Here is a 23,351-nt window from a genome sequence, read left to right as displayed (position 1 = left end):
AGGTGACTGTTGGCACTCAGGTGATTTTTGGCACTCCCGGGCGATTGTTGGCACGTTAAGGTGATTATTGTCATTCTCACGTGATTGTTGGCACTCTCGTGTGATTGTTGGCACTCTAAGATGCTTGTTTGCACCCTCAGGAGATTGTTAGTTCGCTCATGTGATTGTTGTCTCGCTAAGGTGATTGTTGTCACTCTCACGTGATGCTTTGTATTCTAAGGGAATTGTTGGCACACACAAATTCCTTCACCCGTGACATTTCCGGATTAAACATTAAAATAAAACACAAACACCAACACTAGAAAAAAACAGAGTAAAAACAGAGTAAGAACAGAACCAAACAAAAACCAAGACATTGGGAGGCAGGAGAAAACACCATCATTAACTTGTCAAGTTCTCTCCCTCATTTAACAACCATATCTCAGTGTCTCGCTGTGTCTCGCTACGTCTCGCTGTGTCTCGCTACGTCTCGCTGTCTCGCTATATCTCGCTGTGTGTCCTTACGTCTCTCTATTTCCTGTGCCTCGCTACATCTAGCTGTGTCTTGCTGTGTCTCGCTGTGTCACGCTCAGGCTTGCTGTGTTTTGCTGTGTTACGCTCAGGCTTGCTGTGTCTTGCTGTCACGCTCAGGCTTGCTGTGTCTTGCTGTGTTACGCTCAGGCTTGCTGTGTCTTGCTGTGTTACGCTCAGGCTTGCTGTGTCTTGCTGTGTCACGCTCAGGCTTGCTGTGTCTTGCTGTGTTACGCTCAGGCTTGCTGTGTCTTGCTGTGTCACGCTCAGGCTTGCTGTGTCTTGCTGTGTTACGCTCAGGCTTGCTGTCTTGCTGTGTCACGCTCAGGCTTGCTGTGTCTTGCTGTGTTACGCTCAGGCTTGCTGTGTCTTGCTGTGTCACGCTCAGGCTTGCTGTGTCTCACTGCGCCTCGTATAATAAGGACCTCGCAGTATCACAGGCAGTTAGTTTTTACAGCATTTTGGGGGATTTTAATGTAAATTCCGTTTTTGTTTTTATTACAACAGTTTACGTTTTTTACAAAAGTTTAAATATTTACATTGTTTTACATTATTACAGCATTTACGTTTTATATGTTAGATTTTTACGTATAATTTTGCATTTCATTTTGAATCCCTATATTTCTTACAGCATTTTATTTATATTTTTTACTTTTCATTTAAAAAGCATTTTACGCTTTTTTTCATTGATGGCGGCATTTTAGATTTTTACACCACCCTACGTTTCACCATATATATAATTCTTCGTTTACAACATTTTATTCTTATTTACATTCTATTTTACAAAAAATTTCATCAATTTACGGTTTTTATACTAATTTCGCCTAAACATTAATTTGCGTTTTCAAAAATAAATTTTCGTATTTTTACATCACTTAAAACTTTTTACCCCGCTTACGAAGATCGAATGGTTATATTTCGATGAAGGGAACACACATCCACTGGAACTTAATATGTAGATGAGGGTAAAATTTGCATACATCTCTCCACGTGTTAGAGACCGTGTAATCCCTGACGTTCACTTCCTCCTTTAAGCTTATCGTGAGCTTTAGCTTGTGTATATCCTCATGTTGGTGAGGAAGCTCTTGGAGGTTGTGGAATTTAGCTGTGAAAGGTGTATGTGGGGGTAGGTGTGGGTGTGTGCGTGTTGGGGGTAGTTGGGTGTGTGGGGTGTTGAGGGTGTGTGTGTGTGTGTGTGTGTGTGTGTGTGTGTGTGTGTGTGTGTGTGTGTGTGTGTGTGTGTGTGTGTGTAGGCTTATCTGCTTTTGAGGAGGATGCATGTCCAGTACGTGTGTCCCTCTGTTTGTATATGTATTTACTGAAATTTTACGCGTTTGGATACCAGTTGCTTCTGTATATGACATCCTGGTTGCTTAACTGCTTGTGCCATTACACTAACGAGTTCATTCATGTCAAGTGTATGCATCAGTTTAAGTATACACACACACACACACACACACACACACACACACACACACGAACCGGCTGCAAATCTATTAATAAACCGTTTATTATTATTATTATTATTATTATTATTATTATTATTACACACACATAAACTTGTACGTATATCCGTAACAGCAAATCATAACGGAGAAATCAAAGCCGTTATAAAGGTCAGGTAGGTTGAAGGTCACTCAACATTTACCGGGGCTGTAATTAGAGAAGCAAACCTTGATATTTCTTAGGGTTATATTTAGAGATAATTGATTGATGCCAAGCGTGTGTTCCCGTATGTTGTTATGGTAACAGACATAAAACAGTTAACCTTATCCCAGTTATAATAAATGATTGTAGAACAGTTCGAGGGTAGGAGGGCCAGGTGGAGGCACAGACTGAGATGGATTAATTAAATTAAAAGTTTTGGTTCTCAAAGAAGTATTATTAAATTACTATATATTAATTCAATTCTATTGAATTTTATGATATATATATATATATATTAATATATATATATATATATATATATATATATATATATATATATATATATATATATATATATATATATATATATATATATGATAACCACAAGGAAAAAGAAAATGACGAAGTTCCCAAGCTGTGTAATTCACATCTTCAGGGTGGAGTACCTGATCACGCGCACCTAATAGTGATTTATATATATATATATATATATATATATATATATATATATATATATATATATATATATATATATATATATATATATATATATATATATATATATATATTATGAATTTCATATAAATATGAATATAGTACTTTAGTCTGAAGGCCATCAATATCTCGAACATGTTTGGATGCATCTGATATATAGTGCGTATTTCCGTGTTTCATAAAATATTTCCTGACTACCTAATGTTCGTGAACTCTACATTCAAACAAGAACAGAAATAAACTATAAGAAGAAACAGAGAGATAAAATAATATTAATTCCTTGTATTTGTTGATTAATTTGTGTACAAATTACTCGGTAGTGCTATATTTAATGACGATATATATTGAATTATCAACAACGTGAATGGAAATTATGATCAGCCTGACACTTGTCCCCAGTATATGGTGATGGGGAGGAGGTCCGGTTCGTGTGTATGTATTGTAGTGTTATCAACAAAATGTATCAGGATCAATGTTTGTATATTGAATGAACAAAAGACTGTATATTATTTTGTAGGATTTTATATAAAAGAATTATAGACAACGTTGAACCATTATATACCTGTTGTACTGTAACACTTGAAGAACAAATATATTTTCTTTGATGCGTTTCAATAACATCAAAAAATATTATCGGTCATTCATATGTGCATCAAAAGACAATGATTTATGAGTAAGAAACACGAAAAAAATACAAGATCCAATAAATTAAAAATATCACTTAAAATAATAATAATAACAATTATGTTATGCACTTCCACAATACATAACACTCATACCAAACAGCCTATCCTGTGTTGCACGGTACAGTGTTGGGATATTATTCGTGCATGTCTCCCCCCCCCCCCTTAAAAAAATGAACAGTAAAAAAGAGAAGCACTGAAATCTGTGTTCGCCAGTACGAAATATCAGTATTGAAATCGGTCCATCACACAACACAATATTTAGCTCTAAAAAAAAATGTTATATCGTCAAAAGATACTGTGGACCAGATTTTAAATGAATATTTTATAAAATCTGAATATTATTTTATGATGACCCTGTATATTATCAAAATCTGAACATTCTTTTATGATGACGTTGTATATGTTAAACTCTGGACATTCAAATTGAACATTCGTTTTTGATGACCCTGTATATATAAAAATCTGATAACTTTTCATAACTATACATATCAAAATTTCAACATTCTTTTTTGATGACTCTTTTAATTTTAGACCTGGCCATTGCTCTTTAATCTAAACTCAAAGAAGAGATTTATCGGCTGCTGAAGGAGTAAGGAGAAGCCCAATTATCCCTTGTCACTTTCCGAAATTTCTGAATAATCTCTATGTTTTTGTTGAGAAATTCCAATTATGATATTCCACAAAATTGGGTGATGTAAATTATATTTCTTGAGCTGTTATTAATGTACCAATTTATAAACTGGGGGGTGATGGTGTTGTTCCTAAGTCCTTATTAACAAACACCAATTACAATATACCAGTAAATTCAGGTAATCTTCTCTCTCTCTCTCTCTCTCTCTCTCTCTCTCTCTCTCTCTCTCTGTCTGTCTGTCTGTCTGTCTGTCTGTCTGTCTGTCTGTCTGTCTGTCTGTTTCTTTCTCCCTTTCGGTTATTCTTTGAGGGACAGGAGTGACCGGCTCGCTAGTGCCTGTAACTCACACTGTCAATTTACCCGAAAGGAAAAACGAGGCAGAGAAAGGAAAAAGAAAGCACAGGAGTGAAAGAATATATTGAAAGTGTGTTTGAAAAGACTGTAGAGAGAGAGAGAGAGAGAGAGAGAGAGAATTTATGAAATGAACAAAAAGTGAAAGGGCATAGAATATGTGATGAAGGAGGAATGACCGTGAAATAGAAAAAGTCTCGAAAAAGATGAATGAAATAAAAAGTAAAATTTAAAGTTTATAAACAGAGATAAATGAAATAGAAAGTGTATCTAATGTAAAATGAACGAAGAAGAAATAAAATAAAACGGAAATTAGAAAGTTGTTATGAACTGGTTGATTTATGAAAATAAATGAAAATAGAACGTTCATAAAAAAAATAACGGAGAAATAAAGTTATGAGGAAATTAAAAGTGAATATACAAAAAAATACAAAATACACATATAAAAGTGAAACGAAAGCGGACGAAAATAAAAGTAATAAAATAGAAAGTATTGGTTGTGAAAGGCGAAGGTTTAGAGGTTGAGGCACACACACACATACACACACACACACACACACACACACACACACACACACACACATATACACACACACACATACACATACACACACACACACACACATGCACACACACACACATACATACACACATATACACACACACACACACACACACACACACACACACACACAACTGCCTCCCGTCGAATGGTCATTATCGAGCAGTTGTCCTCAGGTGAAGCTTTTGAGCGGAGTGAAAGGGAGGAACTGTAGACAGAGGTGTTGTACAGTCTACTAGGGGTGTAGCCAGGCCAGAGTAACACAGTGTCCCAGAGGTGTAGCATGGTGCACATTCTTTAGCACAATACACATTCTTTAGCAAAGTGCACATTCTTTAGCATGGTACACATTCTTTAGCAAGGTACACATTCCTTAGCACAATACACATTTTTTAGCAAAGTGCACATTCTTTAGCATGGCACACATTCTTTAGCAAAGTACACATTCTGTAGCTTGGTACACATTCTTTAGCATGGTGCAAATTCTTTAGCACAGTACACATTCTTTAGCATAGTGAACAATTATTAGCATGGTATACATTCTTTAGCACAATACACATTGTTTAGCACAGTACACCTTCTTTAACATAGTAATATTATTTAACACAATGCACATTCTTTAGCATAGTGAACATTGTTTAGCACAGTACACATTCTTTAACATAGTGAACATTCTCCAGTACAGTACACATTCTGTAGCACATTGCAGCATTCTTTAGCATAGTGAACATTCTTTAGCATAGTGAATATTTTTAGCATGGTACACATTCTTCAGCACAGTGTACATTCTTTACCCTAGTGAACATTCTTTAGCATAATGAACATTGTTTAGCACAGTACAGTTTCTTTAGCATGGTACACATTCTTTAGCACTGTACACATTCTTCAACATAGTGAACATTCTCTAGTACAGTATACATTCTTTAGCACAGTACACATTCTTCAACATAGTGAACATTCTTTTGCATAGTAAACATTCTTTAGCATAGTAAACATTCTTTAGCATAGTGAACATTCCTTAGCACAGTACACATTCTTCAACATAGTAAACATTCTTTAACATAGTGAACAATCTTTAGCATGGTATACATTCTTTAGCATAGTAAACTTTTTTGCATGGTACACATTCTTCAGCACAGTGCACATTCTTTAGCCTAATGAACATTCTTCAACATAGTGAACATTCTGTAGAACAGTATATATTCTTTAGTATAGTGCACATTCTTCAGCACAGTGCACATTCTTCAACATAGTATACATTCTTTAGCATAGTAAACTTCTTTTGCATGGTACACATTCTTCAGCACAGTGCACATTCTTTAGCCTAATGAACATTCTTCAACATAGTGAACATTCTGTAGAACAGTATATATTCTTTAGCATAGTGCACATTCTTCAGCACAGTGCACATTCTAGCAAAGAATACATTCTTTAGCATGGTACACATAATTTAGCAATGTACACATTCATTAGCATGGTACAAATTCTTTAGCACAGCACACATTCTTTTGCATAGTACACATTCTTTAACATAGTGAACATTCTACAGTGCAGTACACATCTGTAGTACATTGCACATTCTTTAGCAGAGTGAACATTCTTTAGCATAGTGAACATTCTTTAACATTGTGAACATCCTTTAGCACAGTGATCATTCTTTAGCATAGTGAACATTCTTTAGCATAGTGAACATTCTTTAGCATGTACACATTCTTCAGCACAGTGCACATTCTTAAGCACAGTATGCATTCTTAGCATAGTACACATTCTTCAGCACAGTACACATTCTTTAGCAAAGTACACATTCTTTAGCACGGTACACATTCTTTAGCAAATTAAACATTCTTTAGCAAAGTACACATTCCTTAGCCAAGTGAACAATTTTTAGCATGGTATACATTCCTCAGCACAATACACATTGCTTAGCACAGTACACCTTCTTTGACATAGTGTACATTCTTTAGCACAATACACACTCTTTAGCATTGTACACATTCTTTAATACAGTACACATTCTTCAACATAAAGAACATTCTATAGTACAGTACAATTCCTTAGCATAAGTACACATTCTTCAACACAGTGAACATTCTTTAGCATAGTAAACATTCTTTAACATAGTGAACAATCTTGAGCATGGTGTACATTCTTTAGCATAGTGAACATTCTTAGCATGGTACACATTCTTCAGCACAGTGCACATCCCTTAGGCTAGTGAACATTCTTAAACATATTGAACATTCTGTAGAACAGTACATATTCTTTAGCATAGTGCACATTCTTCAGCACAGTACACATTCTAGAAAAGTACACGTTTTTTAGCATGGTACACATTCTTTAGTAACATACACATTCTTTAGCACGGTACAAATTCTTTATCACAGTGCACATTCTTTAGCATAGTATACATTCCTTAGCACAGTACACATTCTTTAGCATAGTACACATTCCTTAGCACAGTACACAGTCTTTGGCAGAGTGAAAAAGTTTTAGCATGGTATACATTCTTTAGCACAATACACATTGTTTAGCACAGTGCACCTTCTTTGACATAGTGTACACTGTACATTCTTTATTACAATGCACTTTCTTTGGCATAGTGAACATTGTTTAGCACAGTACACATTCTTTAACATAGTGACCATTCTCCAGTGCAATACACATCTGTAGTACATTGCACAATCTTCAGCATAGCGAACATTTTTTAGCATAGTGATCATTCTTTAGCATAGTGAACATTCTTTAGCATACTGAACATTCTTTAGCATGGTACACATTCTTTATCAAAGTGATAATTCTTTAGCATAGTACACATCCTTTAGTTTGGTACACATTCACTTGTATGGTACACATTATTTAGCTTTTTTTCGGGATTAGCCCACATCAGAGCCTGGGGGCGAAAATATAATAATAATAATAATAATAATAATAATAATAATAATAATAATAATAATAATAATAATAATAATAATAATAATAATAATAATGATGATGATAATTAAACAATTAATGGTTAATAAAAATTAATAAAAAAATTAAAAAAATATTAAATAAAAATATAATGCATTAATATAATAATAATAATAATAATAATAATAATAATAATAATAAGAAAAATAATAATAATGATAATAATAATAATAATAATAATAATAATAATAATAACAATAATAGTAATAATAATAATAATAAATTAGTAACAATTAATAAAAATGAATAAAAATTTTGAAAAGATATTAAAAAAATATTATACAATAATAATAATAATAATAATAATAATAATAATATTAATAATAATAATAAAAATAAAGGACCATTAATAAAAAAATATCTATTCTTTTTACGTTATGACCAATTGACCATTATTGTTACATTCAAATAATTCTTGTTACGTTCTCTCTATTATTATTATTATTATTATTATTATTATTATTATTATTATTATAATTGGCAGCCTAGTCATTCTCCTGAATAAAGCTATTCACACGCATTCTACACAAACATTTTGTAACATTCTATTCACTTTATCTCGTCATGCCTATTTTGACCCGTTTTAACTATTCTGTAGCTTTTTATTTCATCCGACACTTTTCACATTCTACAAAATCTCTCAGTACACTTTTTATCGAGTCTTACACATTCCATCACTTATACACAATTTATCGAGTTCTACACATTCTCTCACTTATGCACATTTCATCGAGTTCTACACATTCTCTCACTTATACACATTTTATCGAGTCCTGCACATTCTCTCAATTATACACATTTTATCGAGTGCTACACATTCTCTCACTTATACACATTTTATCGAGTTCTACACATTTTTTCACTCATACACATTTTATCGAATTCTTCACATTCGCTCACTCATACACTTTTTATCGAGTTCTACACATTCTCTCAATTATACACATTTTATCGAGTGCTACACATTCTCTCACTTATACACATTTTAGCGAGTTCTACACATTCTCTTACTTATACACATTTTATCGAGTTCTACTCATTCTCTCACTGATACACATTTTATCGAGTTCTACACATTGTCTCGCTTGTACACATTTTATCGAGTTCTACACATTCTCTCACTTAAACACATTTTATCGAGTTCTACACATTCTCTTACTTATACACATTTTATCTAGTTCTACACATTCTCTCACTTATACACATTTTATCGAGTTTTACACATTCTCTCACTTATACACATTTTATCTAGTTCTACACATTCTTTCACTTATACGCATTTTATCGAGTTTTACACATTCTCTCACTCGTACACATTTTAACGAGTTCTACACATTCTCTCACTTATACACATTTTATCGAGTCCTGCACATTCTCTCACTTATACACATTTTATCGAGTTCTACACATTCTCTCACTTATACACATTTTATCGAGTTCTACACATTCTCTCACTTATACACATTTTATCGAGTTCTACACGTTAAGGCCAGTAGTAAGGAAGACGTCGTCCAACAGCAGGGCAACAATAAGTAAATCGCAAGAACAAAAGGTAAATTGTCTCTATGGTAACTCGTCTCTGTGGTTACTCGTCCTTATAAGTTCTAGTCCATATAGCACCGATTCCCTATAACTCCTCGTCCCTACAACTCCTCGTCCTTATAATTCCTCGTTCCTATAACTCCACGTCCCTATAAGTCCTCGTCCCGATAACTCCTCGTCCCTTCAAATTTTTCTTCTCTACAACTCCTAGCGTCCCTCTGACTCCACGTCCCTATAATTCCTTGTCCCTTTAACTCCTTGTCCTCATAACTCCTCTTCCCTAGAATACCTCGTCCCTTTAACTCCTCGTCCTTATAACACCTCGTCCCTATATATCCTCATCCCTAAAACTCTTCGTCCCTATAACACCTATTTCCTATAACTCCTCGTCCCTATGGTCGACATGGTAAATGATCTATAATAAGAGACTTACTAGAGACCTCCTCGGGATATCTCAGTAATCGCCCGAGTCTCTCACCGTCTCTCTCACACACATTGAAAAATCTCTCACAATCTCTTAGTCTCTCTCACTGCACAAAAGACCAAAGCTGATCGGCGCCTCCTTGGTGTTCCAATATTTCTTGGTTTACGTTCTATTCCTCAGTGAATCGTTCATTCTCTTTCTACAAATATATAAATCTCATGTCCGGAATAACAGGTAAATTATATTATAGTAGGAGACGATGTTTATTTGATTATTATTAATTTTGTGAATATTTATTAAGGTGTTGATGAAACGAATCTTACCTGTGAATCCGTCAAAAAGGTGATTAATTTACCTTGTTATTTGGATCTCTATTCCTTCTCCTCATCTTCTAATTCCTCCGAAATAAAGGAAGAAATCAAATAAATACAAGAATCATTGAATTTATGTCGAAAAAGAAGAAATCGAGAATAAATATTTCCTCTTCTATCAGTAGTGGCTGTACGATATTGGCACTGTCCCTTCGTCTTTTCTTCCATTCTAATTTTCTTTCTTTCTTTCTTTCTTTCTTCCTTTCTTTCTTTCTTTCTCTTTTTCTTTCTTCCTTTCTTTTAAAAAATACAATTCTTTAACTTTTCAAAGCGATTTTATTAAAATTGTAAGAAAAAAGGTCCAATTTGCTAAGATTTGCTTTCTCTTCATTTGCTTTCGTTTTTTTTTTTTTACTGTAAGGAAGAGATGTTGGAAGGTCGGGGGTGATGTTGGAGGGCCAGGAAGTGATGTTATAGGGGCAGGGAGTGATGATGGAGAGTCAGTAAGTGATTTTGGAGGATCATGGTTGATGTTGGAGAGTCAGGAAGTGATGTTGGAGGGTCGGGGTGATGTTGGAGGGTCATGGTTTATGTTGGTGGGTCAAGGAGGGATGTTGGAGGTGTCGGGAGGTGATGTTGAAGGGTCAGGAGGTGATGTTGAAGTGTCAGGAAGCGGTTTTGAAGGTCAGGGGGTGATGATGGAGAGTCGGGAAGTGATGTTGGAGGGTCAGAAGGTGATGTTGGAGGGTCGCATGGTGATGTTGAAGGATCAAGGACTATATTGAGGGTCAGGGTGATGTTGAAGGTCATAAGATGATGTGACAGGGTCAGGGGGTGATAATTGAGAGTCAGGGGGTGATATTGGAGAGTCATGGTTGATGTTAGAGCGTCAAGGGTGATGTTGGAGGGACAGGAAGTGATGTTTTAGGGACAGGAAGTGATGTTGGAGGGTCAGAAGCAAACAACAAAGACTTACTGTAGTTATTTATCCTTCTCTAATATCGTATTGTGGCATAATACTGTACATTCATTGGTCGATTTTGGTCTACGCTATCACTTGTACTTTGGTCCTTGTAATTCGTTGTCACACGTACTGTTATCACTTGCATCTGCATTTCTTTCTCGTTATTGTGTTGTTTTTTGTGTGTGTTTGGGAGAATGATATTATTGGTACCGAAGCTCTGGGGAACATTAGGAATGAAATATTAGTTGTGCTTTTATTCAATTTCCTCACATTTTCTTTCTTCCCTCAGGTAGATGTCCAGTGTAGCAGTTATCGACCATAACAAAAAGGTACTTGTTTTCTTGTTTATGTGCATCTTTTTTATTGTTATTAATACTTCATTACATAACTCATTTCTTAAACTATTATTAAGACTATTATAAAATTCAATACTGTAATCACACTGTTATTAAGACGATATTACATAACTCATTGCTGTAAATAAGCTGTTATGAAACTCAGAGTTGTAACCTATACTGTTATGATTAGTGCTGTTATTAAATGCTCCATTTCCTAACTAGATGCTGCACTAATTACATAAATTATATACAAACAAACTTACATATTATCAAGTTTAACACAGGTAAGGAGTCTGAATCTTTTTAACCTTTTTATTTAATTATCTAAATACATCCATCGATTTCCGTCAACGTGATTCAACATGCAGAGTAGTAATTCTATTTCTGTTTCATTATGATTTTGTTCTCTAATTACATCAACTCAGGTTTAAACTAAATGGTTCAGTTTTGTGAGTATTTTCGTTCTGATCGTGTCATCAGAGTATTCCGGTCAGGAAAATATAGATTATCAGTTATATTAGTTTGGCAGAGTGTAAATATATAATGTGCCAGTCTGGTAAAGTGTAGATAGTCATTTATCCCAGTCCGGTAGAGTGTACTTCACCAAATAACCAATTATAGCAGTGACGTAGAATATACATAAACAATTATACCAGTTTGGTTGGGTGAAAATAATCAATTATAAGTCTGGTAGAGTGCAAATAACCAAATAACCAATTACACCTGCCTGGTAGAGTGTAGGAGTACATAACCAATTAGACCAGTCTGCTAGGGTGTACGTGAAGGGGTGCCACCCTATTGAAAAAGATAAGATTTACATGTGATACTGGAAGCGTCCACATGATGGAGTGACTGCTTCATAGCACAGCCAGCCAATTAGCATTCTATCAGCACTGTACGACACTGTGGGGACAACTAAATCCTGTAATCCTTGAACTGTGAACTGAGAGAGAGGGTGTGTGTGTGTGTGTGTGTGTGTGTGTGTGTGTGTGTGTGTGTGTGTGTGTGTGTGTGTGTGTGTGTGTGTGTGTTTCGGGGTACGGCAAGAAACGATGCTTGTGTTTTGGGGGAATTTTTTCGAATTATCTAACTTATATTATTCGTCTTTTTAGGGGATGTTATTTTCGTGTTTTGTTATGAAGGAAGGTTATTGAGGCCTCGAGTGTGGCTTTTTCTACATGAAGTTTACTGCAGTTTTGGTTTATCTGTTCGTTGTGAATTATCGCTCTAACTTTTCTTTGTCTCCGTTCTTTTACCTCTCTTTCTCTTTGTTGTCTCTTTTTTTTACCTCTCTCTCCTTCTCTTTATGCTTCTCTTTCTTATCTTTCTACCATCTCTCTCTCTCTCTCTCTCTTCTCTCTTTCTACAGAGAAAAGAATATTTAACATGATAACCATCGCGTACAACAACAACTTACTTTCATTGCTCTTCCTTGTTTATACAGACACATTCCCAATTTGTGATTATGGCATTCTATTGTCTGTTTGGCTCTCCTTAATTTATTCTTCCTTTCTTCTGTTCTGTTTTAAGAAATTACTCCACACACACACACACACACACACACACACACACACACACACACACACACACACGGACACACACACGTACACACACGCGCGAATAACGATAGTGTTAATGACTCTGCCAGCCATTGTACTCCAAACACTTCACTATAACTGGCCTTAGCGTGTGTGTGTGTGTGTGTGTAACCAGTATAAATTACATACTATATAATTTAGAGTAACTTACATCCATGGATGTATAATTATTAACATTCATTATTCAATGACCTGTAGATGGTAAAGGTTGTTCATAGGTTATAGCTGTATTAAACATCCCGCAGATGTTTTGTCTCGCCCGAGTGTCGCAGTATGATGCCTCTCTCTCTCTCTCTCTCTCTCTCTCTCTCTCTCTCTCTCTCTCTCTCTCTCAGTAGTAGTATTTCTTTAAACACTAAATAGATTGCTCATTTGTGGTAATTGGATACTTTGCTTCACATTTGCAATGCGTCAAGTATGTTAGATAGTTAGTTAAGTAATATATAGATAATGGCAACACCAGTTAAGAGTGATTTATGGGTCAAAGGGATCATTTACCAGCCGGTTGTTCATACACGTTATGTAATGAGTCATAAAGGCAAGCATGAACTCCGCATGCTTCCCAGTTGGGCACTGTAAACGCTTCTGTGCTTCAACTTGCACTGGATGTAAGGGGGTGCCCAATAAACTAGCTCCCTCGTGGGCAATCTGTAAAAATCTGTTAAGTAAACACCGCTGACTATAGTTTTGCTCGACATTCCACGGAGATGGCTACTGCCACCTTCAAGAACCTTCTAGAAGCTTGACTCATAGATCGCTCTGGTGGCGAGTGCAGGAATTACTATCTACGGGCGTGGCATAACCAGGCCCCTAGTCAGTCTTGAACTGGACCCCTTTGAGTAAAGATCTAAAGTTGGACTACCTCTTTAGCGCATACATAACGCAAGAGCCTGCCTCAGTGCTAGCGCGACTCACAACGAGAACTATGCCAGTAATAGATCACGGGACCAGTCTAATTAACTGTACAGTATTTGGACAGCATTCTACTGATATCAACTCCTCACAGGCCTACGTGTGTGTGTGTGTGTGTGTGTGTGTGTGTATATGTTAAGGCTTACATGGCTGTTGTTAGGCAACATTGTTAGTGTGTGTGTGTGTGTGTGTGTGTGTGGAAGAATAATAATAATAATAATAATAATAATCAACGGTTTATTAATAGAGTTGCAGCCGGTGGCTGAAAATACACAAACTTACATTTGATTTAGACATAATGATATGCGTTAAATACCTTTACAGGGCTGTACAGTACTTAAATCAAGAGTTGTTTATTATTTTAACAATAGATGGGATGGTGCTATTCTTATATCTATCAGTGCGGGCTCTTATGGGCTGAATTTTGTTGTAGTGGCGGACTGCGCGAGGTGGGTGGAGGACTGCCAGGGGCAGGAGGTGGCGATGACGAGGATGGTGCAGTAGTACACTGCCAACCAAACCTTGCTTGGGCTTGGTGGTGGAGGTCACTGAGGGAGTGAGGGATGGCATTTCCAGGGTAGAGAGAGCGTTGTTGTACCCGGAGTTGTCTGCTCCGAGCATGATTCTGCAGGCCCTCTTCTGTACCTTCTCTAGCTAACGTTGTTGGGTAGAGTTGAGAGAAGACGACCAGGCTGGTGACGCATACGTTAATTTTGGGAGAATAAAGGCGTTGTAGATAGTCCTCAGCTCTGGCATGGGTGCCCCAAGAACCTAAGTCATCGAAGCATGTAGAGTCGGTACGAGGCTGCCTTGATTGTGCTGTTTACATGGGCCTTCCAGTCCAGTTTGTGGTCTACAATTACACCCAGGAGTTTGGCAGACTGCACTAACTGGAGAGGATGGGCACCCACTGTAACTGCTGGAGCTTGCACTGGAATGGTGGCGGTATTGATGTGCAATACTTCGGTTTTGGTGTGATTGATGGTGACGTTTTTCTCTGTAGTCCATGCCTGTAGCCTGTCCAGGGTGCCTTGTAACGATGAGTAGTCCGGTGAGGTGTTGTCCACTGTAACCCCCTCAGTGCAGTCATCCACGTACTTCCACCTGTGAGGAGTGTCCGATAGAGCGTCGTTGGTCAGGATTAGGAAGCACAGTGGTCCCATCTTGGTCCCCTGGGGAACACCGCAGGTGAGGTGTTGGAATGTGGAGACAGAACCCTGGTACCTCTTCCTAACGATGCTCACTCAGGAAATCAGTGGGCCATGAGACCAGATTGGTGGACAGCCCTAGTGCAATGGCCTTGTTGATAACAGTGCAGTGATAAACAAGGTCAAAAGCCTTCCTAAAGTCATCAAGGGTAACGGCCAGTGATGTCTTACGTTTCTCCAGGTTTTTGTGCAGAAAATCCAGGAAACTAATTAAACATTGTGATGTAGAGGAGGTCCTCATATTGCCAAATTGCTGTGGATCAATTGACTGATTAATACTAGCAAATGCCCATTCAAAAACAAAGTCTTCATAGAGTAGACTGGGTATTGGGGTAATGGCAACTGGCCTCAGGTCACTTGGGGACTGTGGAGTGGAGACCTTGGGGATAGGGGTGACAAATGTAGTTTTCCATTCATTAGGGCATTTGCTTTGTCTGTGTGTGTGTGTGTGTGTGTGTGTGTGTGTGTAATAATAAATAAAATAATAATAAACGGTTTATTGAAAAAGTTCTGCAGCCCGAGGGCTGAAAATATACACTAGACATAAATGAATTATTACATACATTGGTGGTTTAACAAAAGCCTTCATTAGAGAAAGGTAAAGGAACATACAGTCAACATACAGATTAATGTTTACAGTGGAGGTCACGTAGATCTTGTGCGCTGAGGCGTTGGACAGCAGACACATAGTAATAATAATAAAATAATAATAATAATAATTAACGGTTTATTGAAAGAGCTTGGCAGCCAGAAGGCTGAAAATATACAGTTACATATTTGGGGAATGGGTTACGAATTACAAATAATATACAAGTAACATACGTGACACAAATAAGACTTATAATAACTTAGATGGGGAAAAGCTCAAACTACAGTTCATTTCAACATAGTGACAGTGTAAGGAGCAGTGTTTACTGGGAGTGAATACACTGATTTATTACAAGTTATTGATAATTTTTACAATGGTTGGGACTGGGCTGTTCTTATAGCGATCAGTTCGTGCACGTATGGGCTGGATGCTGTTGTGGTGTCGAACAGCAATTCTCGGACAAGGGATCTCAGGTGGTAGTAGGAGCCGGTGTCGGGGATGGTGTAGAAGCTTCTTACCAAATTTGCAGATGAGGTCGTGGTGATGGTCAGTGAGAGTCGAAAGGGTCAGTGTGTTGAGCGCTTCTTGATATGTGGAGTAGGAAGGGGAGGGAATAATATTGCATGCCCTCTTTTGCACTTTTTCTAGGTGTTTACGTTGTGTGGCATTTAGGGAGGAAGACCAGGTGGGGGAGGCATAGGTGAGCTTGGGAAGTATGAATGTTGTGTAAACACTGAGGAGCTCGTGTGCAGGAACTCCGAGGGACTTGAGTCGGCGGAGGAGGTGGAGACGGAAACTGGCGGATTTGACAACTTCACTGACGTGTGGTTTCCAATTTAGTTTGTTGTCTATGGTGACGCCGAGGAGCTTCGTGGAATCTACAACCTGGAGTGTGTTCGGACCTAGAGTAATGGAAGGAGGTGGGACAATGTCGGAGGAGAGGTTGATGTGCATAACCATGGTCTTGGTATGGTTGATGGTGACATGGTTGTTGGTGGCCCAGTTTTGGAGACTGTTCAATAAATCCTGAAGGGCGGTATAGTCGGGAGCAGAATTGTTGACGCTGATCCCAATGGTGTGTGTGTGTGTGTGTGTGTGTGTGTGTGTGTGTGTGTGTGTGTGCGTGTGTGTGTGTGTGTGTGTGTGTTAAGGGTTATATGGGTGGTTTGTGTTAGTAATGATTGTTAGTGTGTGTGTAAATAATAATAATAATAATAATAATTAACGATTTTTTGAAAGAGCATGGCAGCCGGAAGGTTGAAAATATACAGTTACATAATGGGGAATGGGTCTCTTGATTTACAAATAATATACGAGAGACATAAGTGATGCAAATATGATATATAATAACAAGGTGGGGAGAAGCTCAAACTACAGGGCATTTCAACATAGTGACAGTGCAAAAGATAAGATTGACTGGGAGTGAATACACTGGTTGATTACAAGTTATTGATAATTTTTACAATGGTTGGGACTGGGCTGTTCTTATAGTGATCAGTTCGTGCTCGTATGGCTGGTGAGGTTGTGGTGTTGAACAGCAATTCTCGGACGAGGGATCTCGGGTGGTATTAGGAGCCTGTGTCGAGGATGGTGCAGAAGCTTCTCACCAAATTTGCGAGGTCGTGGTGACGGTCAGTGAGAGCCGAGAGGGTCAGTGTGTTGAGCGCTTCTTTATATGTGGAGTAGGTAGGGGAGAGAATAATCTTGCATACCCTCTTTTGTACTTTTTATAGGTGTTTACGTTGTGTGGCATTTAGGGAGGAAGACCATGTAGGGGAGGCATAGGTGAGGAGCTCGGGGGCAGGAACTCCGAGGGACTCGAGTCGGCGGAGGAGGTGAAAACGGAAACTGGGGGATTTGACAGCTTCACTGACGTGTGGTTTCCAATTTATTTTGTTGTCTATGGTGACGCAGAGGAGCTTAGTGGAATCTACAACCTAGAGAGTGTTGGGACCTAAAGTAATGGAAGGGGGTGGAACAACGTCGGAGGAGAGGTTGATGTGCATAACCTTGGGCTTGGTATGGTTGAAGGTGACGTGGTTGTGGCCCAGTTTTGGAGAATGTTTAAGAAATCCTGAAGGACGGTATAGTCGGGAGCAGAATTGTTGACGCTGATCCCAAATGGTGGAGTCGTCGACATATTCCCAGCTAGCAGGGATTTCTCTTTGGGCATCATTAGTGAGATCGGGGAGTGGATCACTTGATTGACAAAAGCTTTCAATAGAAAAATATAAGAAACAAAGAGTCATCATATAGATTATCTATAGATTTGGTACTGTGGGAGTTGGTCTTGTAAACATTCTTGTGACATAATGTTGTCGCCCACTGTCTGGCTGCTAATCCGCTACACTGTCTGGCTGCTAATCCGCTACCTCACTACAGCTGCAGATGCCCCACATGGTCTGGGTGGGTCCACCAGCTCACACAGGGTGGTGCAGATGGTTCTTGTTCCTCATGTGATATAGTTAGGAATTCACAGTTCCTAACCTGGGTGGAGTAGGGAGTCCTCATTTCTCTCCTGGTGTAGTTTGAAGTCTTCCTTCGCTTTTCATCCAGTGGTGGCAGTGGCGAGTGAACAGCGGACAGGGTGTGTCTGGTCAACATTCTCCGCTTAGCACGATTGTCACTCTAACAGTTATTTCTTTGTTTCGAGTTGAAATTGTCACTTTTATATATCACTTGTGGGTTGATCTTCCATCTTTGCACTGTACTGTTGGTGGGAGGTTATGATAAATCCAGATGGGGAGGAGGAGATGGGGAAAGGGAAGGCCTGACAAACCAGGCTGGCAGCTGCCTCCATGGTCAAGAGACCTCGTACAGCACCGTCGTCCTTACCCTATAAGAACATAAGAAGGAACATAAGAAAATAAGGAGTCTGCAATAGGTCGGTTGGCCTGTGCATGTGTGTGTGTGTGTGTGTGTGTGTGTGTGTGTGTGTTAAGGGTTATATGGGTTGTTAGTGTTAGCAATGATTCTTAGTGTGTGTGTGTGTGTGTGTGTGTGTGTGTGTGTGTGTGTGTGTGTAATAATAATAAAACAATAATAATTAAACGGTTTACTGAAAAAGTTCTGCAGCCCAAAGGTTGAAAATATACATTGGTCATGAATGACTTATGACATACATTGGTGGTCTAACAAAAGCCTTCATTAGAGAAAGGTAAAGGAACATACAGTGAACATACAGATTAATGTTTACAGTGGAGGTCACGTAGATCTTGTGCGCCATAGGTGTTGAACAGCAGACACTTATTGTAGTAATTCCCTCACAAATAGTGTTACGAGGGGCATGATGTGGTGTAGTAATTCCCTCACAGATGGTGTTATGAGCAGCCTCAGATGGTGTAGTAATTCCCACACAGATGGTGTTATGAGGAGCTTGACGTGGTGCAGTAATTCCCTCACAGATGGTGTTATGGGGGGACTTGACGTGGTGTAGTAATTCCCTCACAAATGGTGTTATGGGGGGCTTGATGTGGTGTATTAATTCCCTCACAGATGGTATTATGGGGGGCTTGACGTGGTGTAGTAATTTCCTCACAGATAGTGTTATGAGGGGCTTTACGTGGTGTAGTAATTCCCTCACAGATGGTGTTATGAGGACCTGATGTGGTGGAGTAATTCCCTCACAAATGGTGTTATGAGGGACCTCACGTGGTGTAGTAATTCTTTCACAGACAGTGTTATGAGGAACCTCACATGATGCTGTAGCAACTCATTCACTATGTGGTGTCGTAGCATCATGGGGACACGACATGGTCTGGTGTCACAGGACCTCACTCACTTAAGTGAGTGAGGTGTGGTCCAGGGCCTCCCTATCGTGGACGGATTAACACATAGCTGGTGTTGTTGATTCTTAGGGGCAGTTGTCAATGGGTACCTGGGACCTCATTGTGTGAGAGTTAGCTTGGGTACGACTTAGCTGTTTTTTTTTATGTTGTTTTTCACTGACTTAAGCACTGTTCACCACTATTGAACACTGGTTCCATTCCTTTCCTAAATGAAATTGTAACTTCTGGGGAGAACTTGTTGATATTCCAGTGGGGAGGAGGGTTTAGGGGAAAGAGTTGGTATGGGCCAACATAACAGTTGACCTGGCTGCTGCCAGAGCAGCGCCAGGTACGTCTTGACCCTTCGGTGGTCAAGGATGTAGTGTGTGTGTGTGTTTGTGTGTGTGTTATAACCTGTGGGGTATTAGTCAGCATGCTCTTCTCGCAAGCGAGTGAGCCTGGGTTCGATCCCTGGTCAGGGAGAAACCATGGGCAAGTTTCTTTTCGCCATTTGCCTTTGTCTACCCAGCAGTAATTGGGAACCTGGATGTTAATCGATTTGCTGATCGTGTTCTGGGTAATGGTTAGCCAGTGCAGTTGGCGAGTTGTCCGGTCTTCGCGGACTATTCCTTGACACTGGGTCAAGCAGCTCGTTAACTTAGGGTGTGGTTGTTGTGTTGGCCAGCCATCCCCGTTACACGAGGGGCAACCATTATTATTATTTTTATGGGTTGTTAGTGTGTGTGTGTGTGTATGGGTGTGTTAACGGTTTTAATGGTTGTTAGTGTTAGTGTGTGTGTTTGTGTGTGTGTGTGTGTGTGTGTGTGTATGTGGGTGTGTTAAGGGTTATAATGGGTGTCAGTGTTAGTGATTGTGTGTGTGTGTATGTGTGTTTGTGTGTATGTAAAATAATAATAATAATAATAATAATAATACGGTTTATTAATAGAGTTGCAGCCGTGGTTGAAAATATACAGACTTACATTTGATTTAGACATAATGATATAATATGCATTGAATACATTTACAGGGCTGTACAGTACATAAATCAGGATTTGTTTATTATTTTAACAATAGATGGGATGGTGCTGTTCTTATATCTATCGGTGCGGGCTCTTATGGGCTGAATTTTGTTGTAGTGGCGGACTGCGCGAGTTGGGTGGGGGGCTGCAGGTGGCAGGAGGTGGCGATGGCGAGGGTGGTGCAGTAGTCCACGGCCAAACCTTTCCAGTGCTTGGTGGTGGAGGTCACTGAGGGATGGCATTTCCAGGGTGGAGAGAGCGTTGGTGTAGCCGGAGTATTCTGCGCCGAGCATGATTCTGCAGGCCCTTTTCTGTACCTTCTCTAGCTGACGTTGTTGGGTGGAGTTGAGAGAAGACGACCAGGCTGGTGACGCATACGTTAGTTTGGGGAGAATAAAGGCGTTGTAGATGGTCCTCAGCTCTGGCGTGGGTGTCCCAAGTGACCTAAGTCTTCGTAGCATGTAGAGACGGTACGAGGCTGCCTTGACTGTGTTATTTACATGGGCCTTCCAGTCAAGTTTGTTGTCTATAGTTACACCCAGGAGTTTGGCAGACTGCACCAGCTGGAGAGGATGGGCACCCACTGTGACTGCTGGGGCTTGCACTGGAGTGGTGGCGGTATTGATGTGCATGACTACGGTTTTGGTGTGGTTGATGGTGACCTTGTTCTCTGTAGTCCATGCCTGTAGCCTGTCCAGGGTGCCTTGGAGCGATGAGTAGTCTGGTGCGGTGTTGTCCACTGAAACCCCTACGGTGCAGTCATCCACGCACTTCCACCTGTGAGGAGTGTCCGATAGAGCGTCGTTGATCAGGATGAGGAAGCACAGTGGTCCCATCTTGGTCCCCTGGGGAACACCGCAGGTGAGGTGTTGGAATGTAGAGACCAAGCCCTGATACCTCACTGCTTGGTGACGTCCACTCAAGAAATCAGTGAGCCATGAGACCAGGTTGGTGGGCAGCCCTAGTGCAATAGCCTTGTTGATAACAGTGCAGTGATCAAAAAGGTCAAAGGCCTTCCTGAAGTCCACAAGGGCAACGGCCAGTGATGTCTTTCGTTTCTGCAAGTTTTTGTGCAGCAAATCCAGAAAGCTCACCAAGAAGTGTGATGTAGAGGAGGTCCTCATGTTGCCAAATTGCTGTGAATCAATTGACTGATAGATGCTGGCAAATGCCCTCTCAAAAGCAAAGTCCTCACAAAGTAGACTGGGTATGGGGGTAATGACAACTGGCCTGAGGTCGTTAGGGGACTGTGGGGTGGTGACCTTGGGGATGGGGGTGACAAATGCGGTTTTCCATTCATTAGGGCATTTGCTTTGTCTGAGGGATGCATTAATAATGGAACAGAGGGGGGTGGCAAGTTCGGCTGCAAATTCCGTGTAAATTTTGATTGGGAGGTCAATTGGGGTCGTGGAGCGTTTGGATTTAAATTTCAGGAGTTTTTTGGCGATTTCATACGGTTGGACACTGGGAGGGAGGAGGGGGAAGGTAAGTAAGCTGGGAGGAGAGTGAGGTCAAGACTGGGTGTATGTGTGTGTGTGTATGGGTGTGTGTGTGTATGTGGGTGTGTGTGTGTATGTGTGTGTGTGTGTATGTGTGTTTGTGTGTGTGTGTGTGTGTGTGTGGGTGTGTGTGTGTGTATGTGTGTGTCATAATAATAATAATAATAATAATTAACGGTTTATTGAAAGAGCTTGGCAGCCAGAAGGCTGAAAATATACAGTTACATATTTGGGGAATGGGTTACGAATTACAAATAATATACAAGTAACATAAGTGACACCAATAAGACATATAATAACTAGATGGGGAAAAGCTCAAACTACAGTTCATTTCAACATAGTGACAGTGCAAGGAGTAGTGTTTACTGGGAGTGAATACACTGATTTATTACAAGTTATTGATAATTTTTACAATGTTGACTGTGTTCTTATGACTGTTCCAGCACGTATGGGCTGAAGGTGGTTGTGGTGTCGAAATTGGTGCACCGGACTAGGGATCTCAGGTAGTAGGAGCCGGTGGTGTCGATGGTGTAGCTTTCGTCAAATTTGCAGATGAGGTCGTGGTGATGGTCAGTGAGAGTCGAAAGGGTCAGTGTGTTGGAGCGCTTGATATGTGGAGTAGGAAGGAGAGAATAATCTGCATGCCCCCTTTTGCACTTTTTCTAGGTGTTTACGTTGTGTGGCATTTTAGGAGAAGACCAGGTGGGGGAGGCATAGGTGAGCTTGGGGAAGTATGAATGTTGTAAACACTGAGGAGCTCGTGTGAACTCCGAGGGACTTGAGTCGGCGGAGGTGGAGAGACGGGAACCGGAGGATTTGATAACTTCACTGACGTGTAAGCAATTTAGTTTGTTGTCTATGGTGACGCCGAGGGCTTCGTGGAATCTACAACCTGGGTGTGTTCCCCGGACCTAGGGTGGGAAGGAGGTGGACAATGTCGGAGGAGAGGTTGATGTGCATAACCATGGTCTGCATGGTTGATGGTGACATGGTTGTTTAATTGGCCCAGTTTTAGAGACTTTAATAAATCCTGAAGGGCGGGCTATAGGTTGGGAGCAGAATTGTGACGCTTTGATCCCAATGGTGGATCGTCGACATATTTCCAGCGAGGGGGACACTCTTAGGGCATCATTGATGAGCATAAGAGGAAGCAGAGTGGTCCCATCTTGGTGCCTTTGGGGACACCACAGGTGAGTGACTGAAAGGTGGACAGCCCTCAGAAGTGCAACAGCTTGGCGTCGGTCACTGAAGTCTGTGGCCATAAGACTTCTCCGAAGCCGAGGTCAATAACTTTTGTTGATGATTATATTGTATGTCGACTGGGT

The 23,351-nt window shown here is 39.7% G+C and overlaps 1 protein-coding gene across 1 annotated transcript in view; it reads right to left on the bottom strand.

The window, feature by feature from the left end:
- Nucleotides 1-598: 598 nt before the first annotated feature.
- The window catches only part of LOC121870666 (otolith matrix protein OMM-64-like), an 83,939-nt gene continuing 61,186 nt past the window's right edge, over nt 599-23,351 (bottom strand). The window contains exon 7 of the mRNA XM_042372578.1: nt 599-883. Within this exon, the coding sequence (XP_042228512.1) occupies nt 599-883 (285 nt within the window). The remainder of the gene's footprint in view (nt 884-23,351) is intronic.

Source organism: Homarus americanus, unplaced genomic scaffold (assembly GCF_018991925.1).
Source record: "Homarus americanus isolate GMGI-L3 unplaced genomic scaffold, GMGI_Hamer_2.0 scaffold32583, whole genome shotgun sequence".
Lineage (NCBI taxonomy): Eukaryota > Metazoa > Arthropoda > Malacostraca > Decapoda > Nephropidae > Homarus > Homarus americanus.
Note: the sequence above shows the minus strand (reverse complement) of the source record. Positions and strands in the feature narration are given on the sequence as shown.